Source organism: Musa acuminata, chromosome BXJ1-5 (assembly GCF_036884655.1).
Source record: "Musa acuminata AAA Group cultivar baxijiao chromosome BXJ1-5, Cavendish_Baxijiao_AAA, whole genome shotgun sequence".
NCBI lineage: Eukaryota > Viridiplantae > Streptophyta > Magnoliopsida > Zingiberales > Musaceae > Musa > Musa acuminata.
The window spans coordinates 29562693-29585329 of NC_088331.1; the positions used below are offsets into that span (position 1 = coordinate 29562693).

The 22637-nt window shown below is 40.2% G+C and overlaps 1 protein-coding gene across 3 annotated transcripts in view; it reads left to right on the top strand.

Annotated features, from left to right (window-relative positions):
- LOC103985236 (trihelix transcription factor GT-4) overlaps nt 1–22637 on the top strand; it is an 80418-nt gene that overhangs the window by 7204 nt on the left and 50577 nt on the right. Inside the window, exons 3-5 of one of the 3 annotated variants that reach the window (XM_065183560.1) lie at nt 10354–10518; nt 10756–10977; nt 11444–11512. In XM_065183560.1, coding sequence (XP_065039632.1) covers nt 10354–10518; nt 10756–10977; nt 11444–11512 — 456 coding nt within the window. The remainder of the gene's footprint in view (nt 1–10353; nt 10519–10755; nt 10978–11443; nt 11513–22637) is intronic. The other 2 variants (XM_065183561.1, XM_009402878.3) reach the window with 2 other exon arrangements.

The window sequence follows — 22637 nt, forward strand, 5'->3', positions numbered from 1 at the left end:
ATGGAATGCTCGTGGCCATCCCAAGGCGACCGAAACTCGGTGCCATGGAGCATTGAAATTTTTTCTTCAGCATGAGAAGGATATGTCCGTAGGAGGTTGAAGTGTGCAGCAAGTTTAGCATGTTGCTAGGCCTTGAGGGGTGCAGCGGGGGTTGTATTGACGTGGAGTCGTAATCTAGCAAGTGCATTTGCAGGGGTAGAACAATGCATAGTTTGTTCAGCAAAGCAGAGTAGTCCAAGGGGATGGTGGTCTCCGAAACTTCCAGAAGGAAGGATTCGAAGAGAGAAGTTACTCCAATGAGATAAATACCTTGAAGGGATAAGTCTCGGTTCTCCAAAGGGAGAAACATGTGTAATGGACCGCACATGTTGAGGAGTACCTCAAGACAACAATCCCACAAAGCTCAACGGATCGAGTGAGTGGCGAGGGGTTATTGCATGATCTCGAATGAGGTAATGCATCCATACAATATCAAGTGAAGGAGCGACGCAAGGCAACATAAAATGAAGGCACACTTGGAGTCGATATGAAGATCAAACTCAATATAAGGCTGACCCATGGAATGGTGGGTGCGAGGGCCACCATCAACTCAATGTAAATCGAGGAGCAGAGCAACTTGGGTGTAACTTGGTGAAGTACCCAAGCCGCATGAAGGGAGTTGGCATAGGAGATGGAACATGGAACGGAGGCATAAAGCTTTCATTGGACAAAGGTCAAGGACATGAACTTTTGTAGAGGTAAGAGTAGGATCATGTCGTTCCATAGGTCCCTTATTCTGATGGAGCGGACTCATCTTGCATGGTGCCAAAGACGAAGGGAGCTTCGAGGCATATGCACCTTATCTCGGAGAAGCATTTGACGGAGGAACCAAGGCGACTCATTTTGCGGAGGCGAAGTTGGGTTCAGAAGGCCTTGGCACAAGGCAAGAGGTCGCAAAGGCGGGTACTCTTGAAGAATACGCCACAGTGCTGCCATTCAAGTTGTCATGAAGGAAACAGTGTGTAGCGGAGATTGTGTTGGTGGGGGCAGAGGCCCAGGTTCCAAACAATGGTGCACCATTTTTAGCGAAGTCGGTAGACTTCGGGAGCTACTAGGTGATGGACTGTCCTAGAGCTATGCTTTGTCTGGGTGTGACTCGAGGGCAGGTGTAACATCCCTCATTTCTGAATTTTTGTATAAGTTTCTAATTGTAATGTAAGTATCTATTTTAAATTTGATAAAAGAGCCAAAATATGAATCTGAGAACTTATTCATAAGATTTAGAGGATTTGTTCAAAAAAAAAATCTGAGGACCTATATGTAAACCCTGAGGACCTAATCGTAAATATAATAATACAAGGATTAAATTGCAAAATGCATAAAATTACAAATCCCACCGTTTAAGCCTCTTTGCCTTCGTTCTTAAGGAACCAGAGAAGGCAGCTACGTGGATGAACAGAGAAAGAAAGAAAGAAGAAGAGGAAGAAAAAAGAGGGAAGAAGAAGAAGAAAAAATTTTGGGGCTTTAAGGTTTCTTGCTCAAATCTTCTCATTTAGGATCATAATTCTCAAAGGCAAGTGTTATAATCCCATCCTACAGAATTATTAGTCTTTGATCTCATATTTATTCTGAATTATTCGAAAGATTTCAGCCTAGAACCTGATATTTCTCTTGTTAGATACAAAAATCATGGATCTGAAAATTTTTGGTAAACTGACCCCTATACATTGTTTCAGTCATAATTTTTAGCACCAAACATGGATTTAGGCAGGACCTTGTTTATTTGAAAGTAGACTCTTATACCTTCCTTTTGACACTGATTTTGAAAATTTTGGACTCCGAATACTTTCCCAAACGTCTGTTTCAATTGAGCCTATGGATGCTGCAAAATAGGGATCAAAATTCTGACCTTTCGATACTAAAATGCCTATAAGTCCCTGTTGGAAATTCTGATTTGTACCAAACTGATTTCATTTGAAACTAGACTTGTAAACCTTTCTTTTGATATATAGATTGAAAATTTTGGAATTCAAATGCCTATTCTGCTATCTATTGATTCCGCCCTATGGATTCTGCAAAACAGTGATTTTGTTTTTGACCTTTGGTCACTAAATCAATGGTAACTCCTTATTGGAAACCTTGATTCATATGAAACTTATTTCATTAGAAAATAGATTGATATATCTTTCGACAGTAGCTTTCTTAAGAGTATTGGAGCATAATTGATAATCTGAAGTATTTGTTCAATGTGCCTCTTGAATCCTGTCAAAAATCGAGCTTTGGTCGATTTCGTGTATTCTGTTTCATTCGTTTGGAAATAGATTCCATTCAGTCCCCTTCGCTCAATTGAGGCTTATGTTAGTGCTTGAATTCTGGTTTGCTCTTGCCTATAAATTATTTACATTCTTAAAACATTTTTGTGTAACGTTTATGCTATATCGCATTGACACATATAGGCACATGTATATCCCATTGTTCCGCATTTGCTTTCGATATGTGCCTATTCTAGTTTCATTCCTTTGGATATTGAATTCATCTAACATTCTTATTTGAATTGAGCTACATATGATTGCTTGGAATCCTTGTATACTCTTGCTTTCATTTCATTCCAAATCTGAATACATTTGTGAGAGATTGTTGCTTGCATCGTATTGACTCGTAAAGGCACATGTACGTTTTGTTGTTCCGCGTGTGCTTCCGATATATGCTATTTATTGTTCATACTGCCCTTTTGTACTCTGGTGTTGTGGGATAATGTGAACCTTTGCCAGAAATGGTAAAGGGAGTTATGCATAGAGCCTGCGATGCTTTGCCGGCCCCCTCTGACTTCACCTAGACGTGGGTGGATGGAGCTCCCAGACGTGGGAGACTTCTGTCTGGTGGTCATTCAGAAATGGATGAATCACATTCTGTCTGTGGTCCCACTACACCTTCAGTATGTTTGATATGATATCCAGAGCTTTGGTTATGTGTTTCTGTACATGCTTTGGATAAGAATGATATGAATGCAACGTCAAAGACGACGTTTGAGCTTCTGTTTGGTATTTGTTATTGATATGCTCCGAAATGTTCCATACACCGTTGATATGCTCCGGAACATTTCATACGCCACTGATAGGCTCCGAAACATTTCATTTGTTATTTATATGCTCCGAAATGTTTCATTCATTGTTGATATGCTTCGAAATGTTCCATACACCGTTGATATGCTTCGGAACATTTCATATGCCATTGATAAGCTCCGAAATGTTTCATTTATTATTGATATGCTCCAAAACGTTTCATTCGTTGCTGATATGCTCCAATTACTCCCATTTGTTATGAACCAATATGTATGATTGAAATGACAATCGTGATTCTGCACCTAATGATATTACGTCTATGAATTCTTATATTCTGCCTTGCATTTTAAAACTTTATCTCTTTGAAAATTATCCTCTTTTGACATGGATATGTTAGTCACTTGCTGAGCTTTATATGCTCACCCCGTTGTTGTATAAATTTTTCAGGATAGCTTGTCGCTTGCTTAAATGTTAAGATTGGGCTGAGGCAGTGGAAAGCTAAAAGATTTTGGACAGATCTTTATTAGTAAATATGTTTTTGTTGTATAAGCACACGCTGCATCTAATGAAATGTTGACGATGAATCTAAACTTGTGGATTTTGTATAAGTTTAAAGGATCTCTCATGTTTAGAATTCTGGAATGTTAAGTTTAATTCATGTAATGATATGAACTTATGGTAAACGATGGTTTTGTGACTGCGTAGATTTCCCCACTTGTGAATTTATGTTGTGGTTATTATTTTGATGATGAGTTCAGATTTTATGAATTATCGAGCGATGTATTGTATGTTTATAAACTGCACAGGGTTTATGAATTTGAGGATTATAGAGGTGAAATTTTGACTTGAATGTTTTCTTAGTGACCTCAAATGTTAGTTTGGATCCTGGATTAGTTTGTGATGAAAATTTTAATATCATGGATATTTTTGAGGGACGTGATAGGGTGGACGAATGTAATCATGGACGAAGGTCGATTACCAATGGAGCGAACACAATGGAAGTTGGAAGAGACCCTGCGATGTGTTGGCAGAGGACACACATGGAGGGATCGTAATCCGAGTTTATCCCGTAATGATCAGAATGCAATGGAGATGTCATCAAGAGACGACATGTGTTAGGATCGGAGCGGCACTAAGAGGAGGGGGGGTGGGGGGGTGAATTAATGCAGCGGATTAAAACTTGTAAATTTGAAAACGATTTCGTAAATGCGCAGAAATTTCAATTCGTCAATGACTTGGAAAAAGCAGCTCGAGTAAAGTGAGAAGGTGAAAACCGAAAGCTTGTTGCTACTATGTAAATAACGGTTTCAGAAAAGTAAATACTCACACATTCAAGGAACACACCAATTTAAAGTAGTTCGGTCAAAATAATCTACATCCACTTGCGAAGCCTTCTTTAATGAGGCTCCCAACTTCTACTAGCAAATCACTTTGAAGGGGAAGGACAAATACCCCTCTTACAACCTTTTACAAGTGGTTCACACTCTTACAAATTTTCAAAGAGAAAGAGGAAGGTGAACACTCAAGCTATTGAAAACAAAACTTGTTAAATACTTTGCTAAGGCTTTTTCTCAATCTCTAACTTCTCAAAGGTTGTGTTCTCTGCTGAGAATTGAGGGGTATTTATAGGCCCCAAGAGGATTCAAATTTGGGCTCCAAATTTGAATTGCTTTTGGGTTTCCCGATGCTGGTGGTGCCACCGCCTGTCAGTGTCTGACACTGACAGTGTACTGGCGGTGCCACCGCCTAGACTACTTTAGCTCACTGGTTGAGCTCCAAACTTGGCCCAAACCAGTCCGAACTTGGGCCCAATTGGCCCCTAACCGGGTTATAGGATTAACTCTTAATCCTAACCCTAATTATATGCAAACTACGAAATTAAGACATAGTCCTAAGCAAGTTTTTAACCGGCAACGTCGAGTTTCCTTCGGGCGAGCTTTTCGGCAAACTTCCGGCGGACTTCCGATACACCCTCGGATTTCTTCCGGCGGACCCCCAGCAGGCTCCCGGTCTTGTGGCGAGTTCAGCGAGTCTTTGGCAAGTAGCCGAACCTTCTCGGTGATCTCCGCGAACCTCCGACGATCTCTCCGGCGGACTTCCGAAAACTTCGGCAAGTCCTCGATTTCTTCTCGGTTGGTTTCAACAACACTTCCGACGAATCTTCGGACTCTCGGCGGACTCTCGAACACTCATCGAACTTGACTCCGGTAAACTTGCTTTATGTCTTCAAGTTATCGTAGTTAATCCTGCACATGTAAAACACACTTCGATCTAGACAATTAATCCTAGGCATCTAATCAAGTTGTCCGGTATGTTATTGGTCCCTCGACGCTTCATCCGATTCTTCGGCGCATCGTCCTCTCCTGCGGCCTATTGCCCAATCGGCCAGTTGACTCCACAACTCTGATATCCTTAGCGCAATGTCCGCTCTTCTTGGCCCGATGCCCGAATCTATGGCTCAAAGCCTTCTGTCGATACGTCGATCGATCCACCGGCTCGACGTCCAATCTTCGGACATATTCCTCTGGCCCAACATGATTTTCCTGCTTTAATTGTCTCATCCTGATCGAAGCATCCTGCGTCACTCAAAACGTAGATTAAAACATAAACACATATTGATTGGTTTCATCATCAAAATCCGAGATTCAACAACATGGTGCAGCGGATCGTGGTGGAACAGTTCGTGGTAATTGGATACACACGAAACTAGTCTCGTGAGGGATTAGATCATACGAAGGTATGGTCGGGAGCTACTGGGAGCTCCACTTCGGTGAACAACATGACGGTAAGAAAGACTATGGATTCAAAGAGCGAATGTGAATATGGAATTTTTCGACGAATTGACCTTTCTGTATTGTTCTAGCCATAACTTTCTGCAACGATTTTGGATTCAGGCGAAATCAAATTCATCCGAAGATAAACTCACAGATCTTTCTTTTGATATCATGATTGATAAAATTGGAGTCTATTTGCCTATCCAAACTGTTATTTCAACTAACCCTATGAAATCTATAAAACAGAGACTGTCGGCTTGCTTATAACTCTCTGTTGAAAACTCTGATTTATGCAAAACATGATTTGTCAAAAACTAGACTCATAGATCTTTCTGTGCATATCTGATTTGAATGATTTGGAGCATAAATTACTATTGATTCATCTATTCAAATCAACATATGAATTCTGCAAAACAAAGATAATATTCTCTGACCTTTGGTTACTAAACTGTTGATAACTCAACGATGGACTCTCCAATTTATACAAAACTTGATTTATCTAGATTTAGATTGATATATCTTTCGAATGATACCTATTTTGTGCAAATTTGAGCATAATTGGTTATCCAAACAATTCAAGAAATGTGCCTCGCAAATTTTGTCAGAATCGAGCTTTGGTCGATTTCACCTATTCTTATTTCATCTCTTAGGAAATTGATTTCAGTTAAAATCCTTACTTCAGTTGAGCTTTACATTATTGCTCTAAAATCCTGTATACTTTTGTTGCATACTTGAATCTATTATGTAAAGTTCATGTTTGTATCGCAATGTTCCGTGTAGGCACATGCATTCCGTTGTTCCGTATGTGTTTTCGATATGTCCTAATTTATTATTCACAATACCCTTTTGTACTTTGGTGTTTGTGGGATTATTTGGACCTTTACTAAAAATAGTAAAGGGATTATTTGGACCTTTGCTAGAAATGATAAAGGGATTATTTGGACCTTTATAAAAAATGGTAAAGGGTATATGCTTAGAGCCCACGATGCTCTAGATTATGTTTGGTGGTTATTCAGAAATGGATAGGCTATATTATGTTTATGATCCCACATCACTCTCTATCTATTTGATATGGTATCCAGAGCTTTGGTTATGTGCTTCTATATGTGCTTTGGATAAGAATGAAATGTGTGCAACGTCCAATGCGACGTTTGAGCTTCTGTTTCGTATTTTTTCTTTGATATGCTCGAGGAGGAGGTAACGACGGCGGTGGTCAAGTGTTTGTTGTCTAATGCGACGTTTGAGCTTCTGTTTCGTTTGGCTTGCTGATCATCTGTTTGTTGTCACTTCTGTTTCGACGATTTTCCCTACTAATTTTTTCCTTATGTAAACGTGCAAATAATATCGTAGCGATCATAGTACGGGGTTGACGAGCTTTAACTTCACATCGGATATCTAGATTAAGTCATTCGATAAATATACCCACGAGCTGTCGTTCAGACCAATCTCTAGCTTGATTTGACAATCTTTCAAACCTGCTCTGATATTCCGACACTGTAGAAGTCTGACGAATTTTGGCGAGTTGTCCATCAATATTCTCGTATTCAGATGGACCAAAGCAAACAAGAAGCCCTCTCTTGAACTGTTCTCACGAAGAAACTCTGTGATAAGTTTCATACCAATCATACCACTGGATTGCATTTCCGTCTAGCTGGATTGAGGCTATTTCTACCTTGGATTCTTCTGGGGTCCTATGAAAACGAAAAAAATTTTCTGCCCTAGAGATCCAACTGGTCGGATCCCTATCTTCCTATCTCGGAAATTCTATCTTAATGCGTGGGTAGTTTGTGTCACAATTTTGTTGCCCTTTTCCCGTATCTCTAAATTTGTTCAACGCAGAACTTGAGCTCCCATCTTATTGAAATTTGATAAGGCTCTCCGATAGGCTCTTTTTGAAATTATTAAGTGTTTCTTGTAGCCAGTTCTCAATTCTGATTTCCAATGCTTCCATTTGTGCTTTCACTGAGTTATCGGTAGCCATTACGTAAGATTGCAAATCTGTAATCCTTAGTTCTTGTTTCTGATGTCTGGCCAAGGGCATTAGCACTATCGACGCGAAGCTGCCGAGGAAGCGGATGCCGAGGGCAGTGCTGCGGTCACTACGAGGAAGAGTTGCTGCCATGTTTCCGTCGCCGCGAGGAGGGAGGCAACGTTGAAACGGCCGGGGTTGAGACAAGGAATTGATGGTGCGTGCACTGCTGGGGTTGAGGTAGGGCAGCGTAAGGATGTAAGGAGGGAAGGTTGTTGGTCGGGGAGTAACGATGGCAGTGGTCGAGGAGGAGGTAACGACGACGGTGGTCAAGTGGCATGAGGCATTTGAGATACTGATGCATACTAAGGATGGTCTTTGAGTTAGCAATTTCTCTCACCTTTGTGAGCTTTACACAACTTTTTCGATTGCCAAGCAACACATTCCACTTTGCATGGTCGCATCCTTTACTAAGCACCCCGCTTACCTTGAGCACCGTCAAGTATGGTTGTCAATGTCGAGCCATAGCTCAAACTCAGCCATCCCAACCTTTGTGTGCTACGTATTCTTCTCAGCTTACTTGTCCTTATGGTGCCTCTCGCGCGAAGGGTTAGCCATTCCTCTGAATGTCAATCTCAGATGCCCACTTATCTAAGTGACTCATTTCCCTATATCTCTATGCTTGTTTCCCCCAAACGGTCGCACGTGCTAGCTGCCCTCAACGCAGCGGGGCTAGGTCTCCCACATTTGCATGCCAAGTATTTCTAAGTGTACTTGTCTCGCTCTGATACTATATGTCATGCACTTAATTGGTTTTGCCTAAGTCGTGCGGCACCCTTGCATGTCCATCCACAAAGGTTAGCCTTCCCGAAACTCCTATAGTCCTTTATGACCAACAAAAGAGAAAACGGGTTAGAGAAAGTTCTTCACTCGGGATTCACAAACAATCATTTCAACAAACACTTCATAGCCAATGTAAATTATAAACAGACTTTACAAGTTTTGAACGGTCGCACAACAAAGGGTCGAAAATGGTCCACTATAGACCGAAATTCCCACAAGTGCCCACATGACAATTTTTGTTTGCACGCCTAAGACGGTTATCAAAACCAACCAAAATGGGGCTGCTAAACCTACTATTACATGCTGTGCAAAGCATGAACAAAATGAAAGATACGAACATACATGAGCATTACAATAAACACCCCATTTACAATTTTATCCGTGATAGCAGGCTTGAGAAATCAGGCCGCAACATGTGAAAACGAGGCAAACTTGGCTCAGTTTGCCCTGTTCAGCGAATAGTTGCTGTGCAGCCTTGCAAACTGCCTAGGCTTACAAAACCCAAGGAAAAAACACAAAAACTAGGCAAAACACTGTGTCAAACAATTGTACAAGCAAACATAAGTGGCGATGGCCCGTTGACGAAGGTGTTGCAGCCTGCAGGCACACGGTGGTAGTCCGTGACATAAGGTCAACAAGTCTGGATCAGATTTTGATTGAATAGCTTTAGGACGTACTGTAAGAATCAAAATCTGAACCCTTCAATAACTCAAAATTTTGACATTTGGACAACTTAAACCTAATGATATTTCACTGTTGTGATATGAAGGCTAATCTATGTACTTTGTTGGTCATTATTTTTTTCAATCTACTCAAACTTGATAGGGTTGACCTGAAATTTTCATCAAACTTTAAGTATAACAGCTAGTTCACATTTTCATTTTGATAAATAATAAAGAACTACATATAACCTGGACTCAGCCCACTTAGACTGATCTGATGTTTACTTGGTAATTCAGACCCACTTTTTTGACTGCATAAAACCTGAACCTCATTTCGTTATAATACCATATATTAGTTTTTGCTTGGATATGGATTTTGGGCAAAGAGATATTCTTTATCCTGGTTTTTGCCTGCTTGGACATGGTCCATATGGTTGAGACAAAAAATGGAACCCTTATGTTTGGTCTCATTTTGAAGGCCCATTTTTGCAAGTAGGCATGCCGGTAGGCTACTAAGTTATGATAAATGACATTGAATCAATCTGAGTCCTTTGTATTGACCGACATGAGTTATAGTGACTGACATGAGTTATATGTCTGGAGATCATATGGAGCTCAAATATTTAAGTCGAGTAGTGCTTATTACACCCTAGTTAATCCCACATTGGATGATGAGAAAAGATAAGACTTGATGACTGATGGGTTAGAACTTAGAAATATGCTTACTTTGTAACAATTTTAGTAAAATTTGTCTCTCTGAAGCATCGAACTTGTTGTTCCCTAGTAGCAAGTTCCATTGCCTCTCTATCCGTAGCCTTTATTTTGCTGATTTCTTCCACTATGACTTCAATTCTTTTTGTCAAGAATAAAGCTGCTATTAGATATTTTCTTGTTAGAGGTTCCTCTGGTAAAAATATCCTCTTCATTTTCTTATCATCTGTTATTGGTGGTAATCTTAGTTGTATTGCTACTTACAAGAGCTTTTGTACCGTGAGTAATATTTGTGCCTATATATATATATATATATATATATATATATATATATATATATATCCTTTTTTCAGTGTATAACAATAGCTATATCCATGATTCTCTAGCAAACGGTAGATCACCACTCAACATGGACAGACCTCTGGAGCATGATAGACATCCACTTGCCATAACAGCCGCTGAAGCGGTTGCAGCTAGTGGTGTAAATCCTTGGAGTTGGCGAGATCCTTCTGTGAATGGTAAGGTCCTTGTATGTCTTCTAATAGAAATATACAACTTTTTTATTTGTTTCTTCTTGGACATCATCTTGAAAACAGAAACATTTTGGTTTGACTGCTTCAGAACATTCATGCAACTTCTTGATGCATTACTAGTGATATATGCAAATATATCAGTGTAAACACAACAGATGTAGCATGACGTACTGCTAGTATCCCTGGTTTTGACTAGATTGTTCATTTCTACTGTCTAAGCAGATAATAATGCCTCCTATGATGGAAGGGTTATTTTGGTCAAATGGGGTGATTACTCAAGAAGGATTGGTATCGATGGCACTGCCGAGGCAATTAAGGAGGCCATCAAGTCTGCATTTGGTTTAAGAACCAAAAGGGCATTTTGGCTAGAGGATGACGAAAATGTGATTCGCAGCCTTGATAGAGATATGCCTCTAGGTTCCTACACTCTCCATCTTGATGAAGGTAATGACAATGATTAGATATCCATATCAAACTCCAATATGAACTGTACAGATTTAGCGAGCTTGACATTTTCCAGTTAACTGTTATTTATATTGAACTTTGATATTGAAATATCCTCTTCACCAGAAAATGTTTTAGTAAGGACTCTGTTGTTTTGTTTCCTTCTAAGTATGACATTGTCATTGCATATTTTTTATCTTTGGAAGTAATTTCATGTTCTTCATAAATAAAGGTAAATATACAAGTTGTTTTGTTTCGTTCTAAGTAATTGCATATTTAGTAAGCAATCGATTGTTTTGTTTCCTTCTAAGTATGACATTGTCATTGCATATTTTTTGTCTTTGGAAGTAATTGCATGTTCTTCATAAATAAAGGTAAATATACATGTCTTTTACAACTCGAGTGATCTGCTCTATATGAATATGAGATCAGGATAAATCTAACACAGATCTAATTGTTTGGCTAGTCTTCCATAAAGCACAAATACTTCAAATTTCTTGCCTCATCCTTGATGCATGTCCTATACTTCCTCAAGGTATCTGACTTTTAAATAATTACAGATGTTTCTAGTCATGTTTAAGATTGTTATTGATACTTTGTGTTATTTAAGAGAACTTTTCTTTACCCATATATGTTGATCTTTTATTATGGATGAGGTGACTCTAAGATTTTAAATATACTGTATTATGTGGTTAATATCAAGTACCAAAGCATGATCAGCAAAATGAACATAATGCTTTTACCTTCCCTTATCATATATTATTGTTATCTTTTCTGCATTCTTGAAGTACTATGTACTAAAAATAAATTCTTTGGTGATGAATATGATAGGTAAGCTAGTTAAAACTTAGTCCTTTTAAGTGAATGTCAAGCATTGTCATGTATATTATTGTCTATTTAGATTATTATTTAATAGATATCTGTGCTGTACATTATCCCATCTTTTAAGGATTTAACATACTAGTATATCTGTCTCTTGTCGTCCAAAAGTTCCTCAGTCACTGTTGCCCTTTCCTTCCCTACTTTCCACTATCGATGACTCTTTTCTCTCCCTCTAACTATTGTTAACAGTAGATAATCTACTGTTAACAGTAGTTAATATCGTATTTTTATTCATATAATCATATTTATCAATTGCATTATATATATTTTTATATTTTAATATTTCAGAGCATCTCGTTTCATTCGGACAAGCGCCTAGCACCTCGGGCATGTTGAGACCTTGGCACCTTTTGACGTCTAGCGTTTTTTGAATCACTAGTTGCAAGTCTCAATCTTCTCTCTTCTTGTTTTGGTTTCTCTTTAATTCTTCTCTTCTTTGTTCACTATGTATTTCCACCACTCGATTGAGCAAGCATATTTTATCCATCTGTGACAGCATCAAATGCTGAATATGTAGGAATATAGTGAAATTGAAACAAAGTGTGGTCATGGTTTAATATGGTATAGAAAAAATGAATCCAGAAATTTGCCCTGTGCCTTGCAAGATACAGTCAAGGGTCATATTGGTACTGGTCCTTGCCCCCCATTTGGTGTAATAATGGTGTTGTTCCTTAACAACACTCAGTATGACCAACATGCTGAGTGCTGATGGCACAACTGGGTGAACAAAGTGGCCACAGAAGGCAGATAAGACAAAAATATTTGATTCTTAATTGCAAGAATACAAGAAAAATAAGGAAGGACATGGAAATAACATGACTTAAACAGGTTTTCAATGAGTGTGAGGGTGATTGGTGCTTGATGGAGAAAGTTGAATCTAATTATTGGAGAGTAGATGTAAAAATTTGTCATAAAAACAAGCGAAGAGGTGCTTCTGGCTGTCCGGAGCAGTAGGATGAGGGTTGCCAAGAAAGGGAGAGCTGGTTGCCAGTGATCAGTGTTTTGGTTGATATGGTTTAAAACTTGATAACCTGATATCAGTTGAAATTTAAAACCTTAGATGCAAATGGTACTAATTATCTACAACTTAATGATTCAGCAGTTGGTATGTAATATCCCATTAGTCCCACATCGGAAGTGGGGAATGTGTGTGATTAGCTTATAAGGGCCTGATGAGTGTACTACGTAACCTCCCGCTTAAGCATTTTGGTCCGCCGTTGAGGACCAAAATGGAGTTATTGGCCAGTTAACTCATTAGTCCCGGGTCGTGACATTTGGTATCAGAGCCGACCTAGCATTAGGGCAGGGTGAGAGGGCTCGAGTAGGAAAGGGCTACCCGTGGATGGAGTCAGAAAACTCATCACGGCGTGGAGCCACCACTGAGTTAAACCTCACATGCACTATGCTATGGTTCGATCTGGGATATGTCGGGCCTTGACGAGGACGTCAAGCTAATTGAGTTGGGGATAGTGTAATATCCCATTAGTCCCACATCGGAAGTGGGGAATGTGTATGATTAGCTTATAAGGGCCTGATGAGTGTATTACGTAACCTCTCGCTTAAGCATTTTGGTCCGCCGTTGAGGACCAAAATGGAGTTATTGGCCAGTTAACTCATTAGTCCCGGGTCGTGACATTCGTTGAGGACCAAAATGGAGTTATTGGCCAGTTAACTCATTAGTCCCGGGTCGTGACATTTGGTATCAGAGCCGACCTAGCATTAGGGCAGGGTGAGAGGGCTCGAGTAGGAAAGGGCTACCCGTGGATGGAGTCAGAAAACTCATCACGGCGTGGAGCCACCACTGAGTTAAACCTCACATACACTATGCTAGGGTTCGATCTGGGATATGTCGGGCCTTGACGAGGACGTCAAGCTAATTGAGTTGGGGATAGTGTAATATCCCATTAGTCCCACATCGGAAGTGGGGAATGTGTATTATTAGCTTATAAGGGCCTGATGAGTGTATTACGTAACCTCTCGCTTAAGCATTTTGGTCCGCCGTTGAGGACCAAAATGGAGTTATTGGCCAGTTAACTCATTAGTCCCGGGTCGTGACATTCGTTGAGGACCAAAATGGAGTTATTGGCCAGTTAACTCATTAGTCCCGGGTCGTGACATTTGGTATCAGAGCCGACCTAGCATTAGGGCAGGGTGAGAGGGCTCGAGTAGGAAAGGGCTACCCGTGGATGGAGTCAGAAAACTCATCACGGCGTGGAGCCACCACTGAGTTAAACCTCACATACACTATGCTAGGGTTCGATCTGGGATATGTCGGGCCTTGACGAGGACGTCAAGCTAATTGAGTTGGGGATAGTGTAATATCCCATTAGTCCCACATCGGAAGTGGGGAATGTGTATGATTAGCTTATAAGGGCCTGATGAGTGTATTACGTAACCTCCCGCTTAAGCATTTTGGTCTGCCGTTGAGGACCAAAATGGAGTTATTGGCCAGTTAACTCATTAGTCCCGGGTCGTGACATTCGTTGAGGACCAAAATGAAGTTATTGGCCAGTTAACTCATCAGACCCGGGTCGTGACATTTGGTATCAGAGCCGACCTAGCATTAGGGCAGGGTGAGAGGGCTCGAGTAGGAAAGGGCTACCCGTGGATGGAGTCAGAGAACTCATCACGGCGTGGAGCCACTACTGAGTTAAACCTCACATGCACTATGCTAGGGTTCGATCTGGGATATGTCGGGCCTTAATGAGGACGTCAAGCTAATTGGGTTGGGGATAATGTAATATCCCATTAGTCCCACATCGGAAGTGGGGAATGTGTATGATTAGCTTATAAGGGCTTGATGAGTGTACTACGTAACCTCCCGCTTAAGCATTTTGGTCCGCCGTTGTCACGCCCCTCAAAATATCCATGATTTTTAAAATTTTCGTCACAGACCAATCCAGGATCCAAACTAACGTTTGAGGACACTGAAAACATTCTATTCATATTCACATCTATAAAACCTGTGCAGTTATAATCATATATCACATCACTCGATAATTCACATTTATGGCAACCCAAGCCAACTTGACAAACATGAACAACATTTATAAATCCACAAGCTAAATAAATTATACAATCAGAACTCCAACTATTCACCACAAGTTCATATCACCATAAATTAGACTTAACATTCTGAAATTCCAAATAAGAGAGATCTCCTAACACTTGGACACAGTATATCTATTTCGGTTCATCGACAACATTTCATTATATACAAGACATACTTATACAACAATATCGTAATAACCAACCAGACTTGCCCATTATTCTGAATAGCTATCCATTGCCTCAGCCCAAATCAAACATCTCGAAGAGTGACAAGCTGACCTGAAAGATTTATATAACAACGGAGTGAGCCAAAAACGGCTCAGCAAGTGACAAAGCATATTCAGAACAAAAGGAACGGTTTCAAACGAGTAAGGTATCATAATGCAAGGCAGAATACAAGAATTCTCAAGGATACCATCTCAATAGATACCAAATCATACGTATCATGTCATTCAAAAACATATTTGATCCATAACGAATGGGGCATAGAGTAATTGGAACATATCAATGGCAGATAGGACATTTCAGAACATATCAGTTCATAGCAAATGGAGCACAGAGTAATTGGAACATATCAATGGCAGATAGGATATTTCAGAACATATCAGTTCATAGCAAATGGAGCACAGAGCAATTGGAACATATCAATGGCAGATAGGACATTTCAGAACATATCAGTTCATAGCAAATGGAGCACAGAGTAATTGGAACATATCAATGGCAGATAGGATATTTCAGAACATATCAGTTCATAGCAAATGGAGCACAGAGCAATTGGAACATATCAATGGCAGATAGGACATTTCAGAACATATCAGTTCATAGCAAATGGAGCACAGAGTAATTGGAACATATCAATGGCAGATAGGACATTTCAGAACATATCTGTTCATAGCAAATGGAGCACAGAGTAATTGGAACATATCAATGGCATATGAAATGTTCCGGAGCATATCAACGGCATATGGAACATTTCGAAGCATATCATCAGTGAATGAAGCATTTCAGAGCATATCGAAAACAAATATCGTACAGAAGCTCAAACGTCGTCTTTGACGTTGCAAACATATCAATCTTATCCAAAGCATGTACAGAAACACATAACCAAAGCTCTGGATATCATATCAAACATACAGAAGGTGTAGTGGGATCTCAGTCAGAATGTGATTCATCCATTTCTGAATGACCACCTGACAAAAGTCTACAATATCCCACATAACGGGACCCCACAAAGCGGGCAAATAAGCGCATACCAGAATATCCCACAAAGCGGGACCCCACAAAGCGGGCAAATAGCGCATACCAGAATATCCCACAAAGCGGGACCCCACAAAGCGGGCAAATAAGCGCATACCAGAATATCCCACAAAGCGGGACCCCACAAAGCGGGCAAATCGCGCATACCAGAATATCCCACAAAGCGGGACCCCACAAAGCGGGCAAATCAGCGCATACCTTTTACCATTTCTGGCAAAGGTCCAGACGATCCCACACACCAGAGTACAAAAGGACAGTTTCAACAATAAGTAGCATATATCGGAAGCACACGCGGAACAACAAACGTACATGTGCCTTTACGAGTCAATCCGAAGTAAGCAATAATCTTTCACAAGTATATTCAGATTTGAAGGGAATTGAAAGCAAGGGCACATATGGAATCCAAGCAATCACAAATAACTCAATTCAATAAGAAGATTTGATGAATTCAATATCCAAAGGAATGAAACTGGAATAGGCACAAATCGAAAGCAAATGCGGAACAATAGGATATACATGTGCCTATATGAGTCAATACGATATAGCATAAACGTTACACAACAATTTTCAAGAATGCAATAATTTTAAGGACAAGAGCATACAAGAATTCAAAGTAGTAATATAAAGCTCAATTGAATAAGAAGGCTAAAGGATATCAATTTCCAAAGGAATGAAACCAGAATATGAGAAATCGACCAAAGCTCGATTTCTGGCAGAATACAGAAGGCACATTGAACAAATGATTCAAACTATCAATCGTGCTCCAATTTACTCAGAAATAATCATTGGATAATATTTTCAGATAAGACAGGCTTCATATGAATTGAACTGTCCAACAGAGAGAGTTACAAATAATTTGGTAAGCAAGAGTCATAGAACAAAATCTCTGTTGGCAGAATTCATAATGTCAGATTCAACAGATAACTGGGCAGGTGTTTGGATTCCAAATCTTTCAATCCATATATCAAAGAAAGGTCTACGAGTCTAGTTTCCAATGAAATCAGTTTTGAACAAATCAGAGTTTCCACAAAGTCTTATAGGCAGTTCGGTATCAAAAGATCAGAATCTCAAAAGTTGCACAGATTCGAATCGTTACATGTAAACAGGAGATATAACAAATGCAAGGCTAGTACAATTCAAAGTTCCTCATAATCAAAGCAAATGTAGAGATAAAAATGGCAGTGAGGAAGATCAGGATACTTGCAATAAGACATATCAGAGCAATTATAGGAGAAACGATCAGGGAACTTGCAATAGAAAGGATCGAAACAAGTGGGAAACTTGCAATAAGAAATATCAAAGCAATTATAGGAGAAACGATCAGGGAACTTGCAATAGAAAGGATCGAAACAAATGGGAAACTTGCAATAGGAAGAATCAGAAAACTTGCCTTTCAATGATTTCGATCCGAAGATCCAAAGAAGGTGCCAGCCCAAATCCTTCTACTTTTTCTCCGTGTCCTCTCTCTGTTTCGTTTTGTGCTCCCGTTTTCTTCCTTTCTTCGCAACTACACCCACGTGTCGAACATCGAAGCACAGTCACCTGCTCTCTCTTACTCTCGTTCCTTCTTTTTTTCTTTCCCAAACGCAGCTGCTGCAGCTACTGCAGCCACCACCGCTGCCGCAGCTACCGCAGCCAACGTTGCAGCCGCAGCCGGAGTCGCAGCCACGGCCGCAGCCACCACACTCGCAACCTCTTCTTCCTCCCCTGCTCATCTTCCTCTCCTTCTTCTTTTCCAACTGCAGCTGCTATCGCCGCAGCCGTAGCCCCTTCTCTTCTTCCTCTCCTTCCCTTCTTCCTTTCTCTTCTTCTTCCTTTCCTTCTCTTCTTTCCCAGCTGCGTGCTGCAGTCGCAGCCTCAGCCACGGCCACAGCCTTTTCTTCCTCCCCTGCTCATCTTCCTCTCCTTCTTCTCTTCCAACTGCAGCTGCCATCGCCGCAGCCGCAGCCCCTTCTCTTCTTCCTCTCCTTCCCTTCTTCCTTTCTCTTCTTCTTCCTTTCCTTCTCTTCTTTCCCAGCTGCATGCTGCAGTCGCAGCCTCAGCCACGGCCACAGCCTTTTCTTCCTCCCCTGCTCATCTTCCTCTCCTTCTTCTCTTCCAACTGCAGCTGCCATCGCCGCAGCCGCAGCCCCTACTCTTCTTCCTCTCCTCCCCTTCTTCCTTTCTCTTCTTCTTTCCCTGCCACAGCTGCAGCTGCCACAACCGCAGCCGCAGCTACTTTCTTCCCTTCTCCTCTTCCTTTTCCTTCCTTTCTTCTTCTTCTCTTCTTCTCCTTCCTCCCCTTCTTCTCCCCGACGTCACCCACACCCTCTCCTCTGTTTCCTCTGCAGGAAACAGAGGTATCACAACCTCTTCCCCTGCTTCCTCTTCCTCTTCTCTTCCTCTTCTTCTTCTTCTCCTCTTCGAACGCCCCACACCTCTCCTCTGTTTCCACCTGCAGGAAACAGAGGTGCTGCAGCCCTAGCTGCTGCCACCTCTCGCTCCTCTCCCTCTTCGCTCTCTTTTCCCTCTTCTTCTCCTCTTCCCTTTTCCTCCCCAACCCCACACCTCCTCGCTGCAGCCTTGCCGCAGCTATCCTCTTCTCTTCTTCTTCTTCTTCTTCTTCTCTTCTCCCTCTTCTTCTTCTCTTCTTCTCCCCACGCCCCACAGCTTCTCGCTGCAGCCCTCGCTGCAGCCACCTCCTCTTCTTCTTCTTCTCCTTCTTCTTCTTCTCTACTCCCTCTTCTTCCTCCTCTCTTCTTTTCCCTCTTCTTCTTCTTCTTCTTCTTCTTCTTCTTCTCTTCTCCCTCTTCTTCCTCTCTTCTTCTACCACTCTCCTTCTTCTCCTCACGCCCCACCGCTCTCTCTGTTTCTGGAAGAAACAGAGTGCGTGGGAGGCGGTGGGATAATACCGAATTTTCGGTTTTCCCTTTTTTTTTCTTTTTTTGCAACTTAGCAGTTTAGTCCTTGTAATTTCTATATTTACATATAGGTCCTCCAATTTACATATAAATCTTTATTAATAATTTTTAAAAGCGAGGGATATTACACTCTCCCTCCCTTGAAAGAAAATTTAGTCCTCTAAATTGATCATAGCTCAATCGATGAAAAGATGAGGATTATGATATCTTTATTTCCTCCTCCTACTCTTAAATAGTTTCATCAATACAATACAATTACATAATTATCCACGAGTGACCGAAATATTCTCCTCCTTGATCCTCAATAGACGGTAACCCGACCTTCAAACAATCTTTTAAAATACTTGTGCACCCTGCAGTTAATCAAACAAGTGGTCACTTTAGAAAATACTCGTTTTTTGATGGTCACCTAAATCAACTATCTATAATCAATACAAAGCCTCAATGTTCCATCCATCTTTTAACTAACACCGGAGCACCCCATGATGAAATATTAAGCCAAATAAAATCCTCATTTAATAATCCTTGTAGTTGCTTTTCTAATTCCACTTACTCAAATGATATCTTTCTGTAGAGAGGCTTAGATTTTAGGATTGTCCCAAGGACCAAATCAAAAGCAAAATCACATTTGGAGGTAATCCAAACAAGTCATCCTGGGATACATTAGGCAAGGAGATAAATAATGTCCAATACTCTCAAAATAAAAGATCGGCTGATCAAATATGCAAAAAGTGATCATTTGTTATATACCAATCCATACTGGTATGTTAGGAAGATAGCCAATCCATACCAAGTATAATATCAAAACTCCAAATCTCTAGGAGAACTAAATCAGCATAAATTCAAGTTCTCCAATAAGAATCAGACAAGAGGACCAGATTCAACTTCGTTATCAAAGAATCTCCAATGATCGTATTTACTTATAGCACATAATGTAGTGGTCTAGGTTGAATACCCAAGTGATAAGCAAAATATTACGAATCAAATCGTAGATTGGACCCATGGTCGAAGAAATATTTGCATTCTTTCATAAACATGCATAATACCTTTGACCACTAATTCAGAAGTTTCAGAATCATATTCAGTGATAGCATACACTCTTACATGGGCTGATGATTTAGGAGGCAGTGACTCTTTCTTCTTGTTCAAAGGGCAAACTTTTATTTTATGATCCAACTTTCTACAAGCAAAATAGACTCCAATCACCCGAAAACACAGACTTGTTTCATAATTTAACTTGTAATTCACACATGATTAAGTCTTTGGTGGTGACTTTCCTTTTCAAATCCAAATGTCTTGACCCTCTTGTCATTACTTTCTGATTCATTTCCAATCATATTCTTGTTGGTAAACTTGTCCTTATCATTCTTGTCACTGATTTCCAAAAATTCTTTTCATTGTTGCCAATAATAATCAGCCTCTACTTCCAATATAAGGTGGCAAAAGAAATCTTTTAATCATCAAAATAATTTTGTACATCAAATATCTTCTCTGTTTGCATCATTCATTTTTCTACCACCAATGAAATTAGGTCCACCATGCTTCCGCTACGCCACTCTGATTCAATATCCCCAATCAATCCTTTCATTCCCCTTAATTAATCAGAAACAATGAAATAGGAGGACTAAATGTCCTCATCATCCCAGATTCCTAAAATACATCAAAGAAAATTTCCACCAATCACTATAGTTCATTAGACCTCAATATATTTTGCACGTCAACATATCAAATATTTCAGTAATCCTCAAACAATGCTCTGATACCACCTCTGTCACGCCCCTCAAAATATCCATGATTTTTAAAATTTTCGTCACAGACCAATCCAGGATCCAAACTAACGTTTGAGGACACTGAAAACATTCTATTCATATTCACATCTATAAAACCTGTGCAGTTATAATCATATATCACATCACTCGATAATTCACATTTATGGCAACCCAAGCCAACTTGACAAACATGAACAACATTTATAAATCCACAAGCTAAATAAATTATACAATCAGAACTCCAACTATTCACCACAAGTTCATATCACCATAAATTAGACTTAACATTCTGAAATTCCAAATAAGAGAGATCTCCTAACACTTGGACACAGTATATCTATTTCGGTTCATCGACAACATTTCATTATATACAAGACATACTTATACAACAATATCGTAATAACCAACCAGACTTGCCCATTATTCTGAATAGCTATCCATTGCCTCAGCCCAAATCAAACATCTCGAAGAGTGACAAGCTGACCTGAAAGATTTATATAACAACGGAGTGAGCCAAAAACGGCTCAGCAAGTGACAAAGCATATTCAGAACAAAAGGAACGGTTTCAAACGAGTAAGGTATCATAATGCAAGGCAGAATACAAGAATTCTCAAGGATACCATCTCAATAGATACCAAATCATACGTATCATGTCATTCAAAAACATATTTGATCCATAACGAATGGGGCATAGAGTAATTGGAACATATCAATGGCAGATAGGACATTTCAGAACATATCAGTTCATAGCAAATGGAGCACAGAGTAATTGGAACATATCAATGGCAGATAGGATATTTCAGAACATATCAGTTCATAGCAAATGGAGCACAGAGCAATTGGAACATATCAATGGCAGATAGGACATTTCAGAACATATCAGTTCATAGCAAATGGAGCACAGAGTAATTGGAACATATCAATGGCAGATAGGATATTTCAGAACATATCAGTTCATAGCAAATGGAGCACAGAGCAATTGGAACATATCAATGGCAGATAGGACATTTCAGAACATATCAGTTCATAGCAAATGGAGCACAGAGTAATTGGAACATATCAATGGCAGATAGGACATTTCAGAACATATCTGTTCATAGCAAATGGAGCACAGAGTAATTGGAACATATCAATGGCATATGAAATGTTCCGGAGCATATCAACGGCATATGGAACATTTCGAAGCATATCATCAGTGAATGAAGCATTTCAGAGCATATCGAAAACAAATATCGTACAGAAGCTCAAACGTCGTCTTTGACGTTGCAAACATATCAATCTTATCCAAAGCATGTACAGAAACACATAACCAAAGCTCTGGATATCATATCAAACATACAGAAGGTGTAGTGGGATCTCAGTCAGAATGTGATTCATCCATTTCTGAATGACCACCTGACAAAAGTCTACAATATCCCACATAACGGGACCCCACAAAGCGGGCAAATAAGCGCATACCAGAATATCCCACAAAGCGGGACCCCACAAAGCGGGCAAATAGCGCATACCAGAATATCCCACAAAGCGGGACCCCACAAAGCGGGCAAATAAGCGCATACCAGAATATCCCACAAAGCGGGACCCCACAAAGCGGGCAAATCGCGCATACCAGAATATCCCACAAAGCGGGACCCCACAAAGCGGGCAAATCAGCGCATACCTTTTACCATTTCTGGCAAAGGTCCAGACGATCCCACACACCAGAGTACAAAAGGACAGTTTCAACAATAAGTAGCATATATCGGAAGCACACGCGGAACAACAAACGTACATGTGCCTTTACGAGTCAATCCGAAGTAAG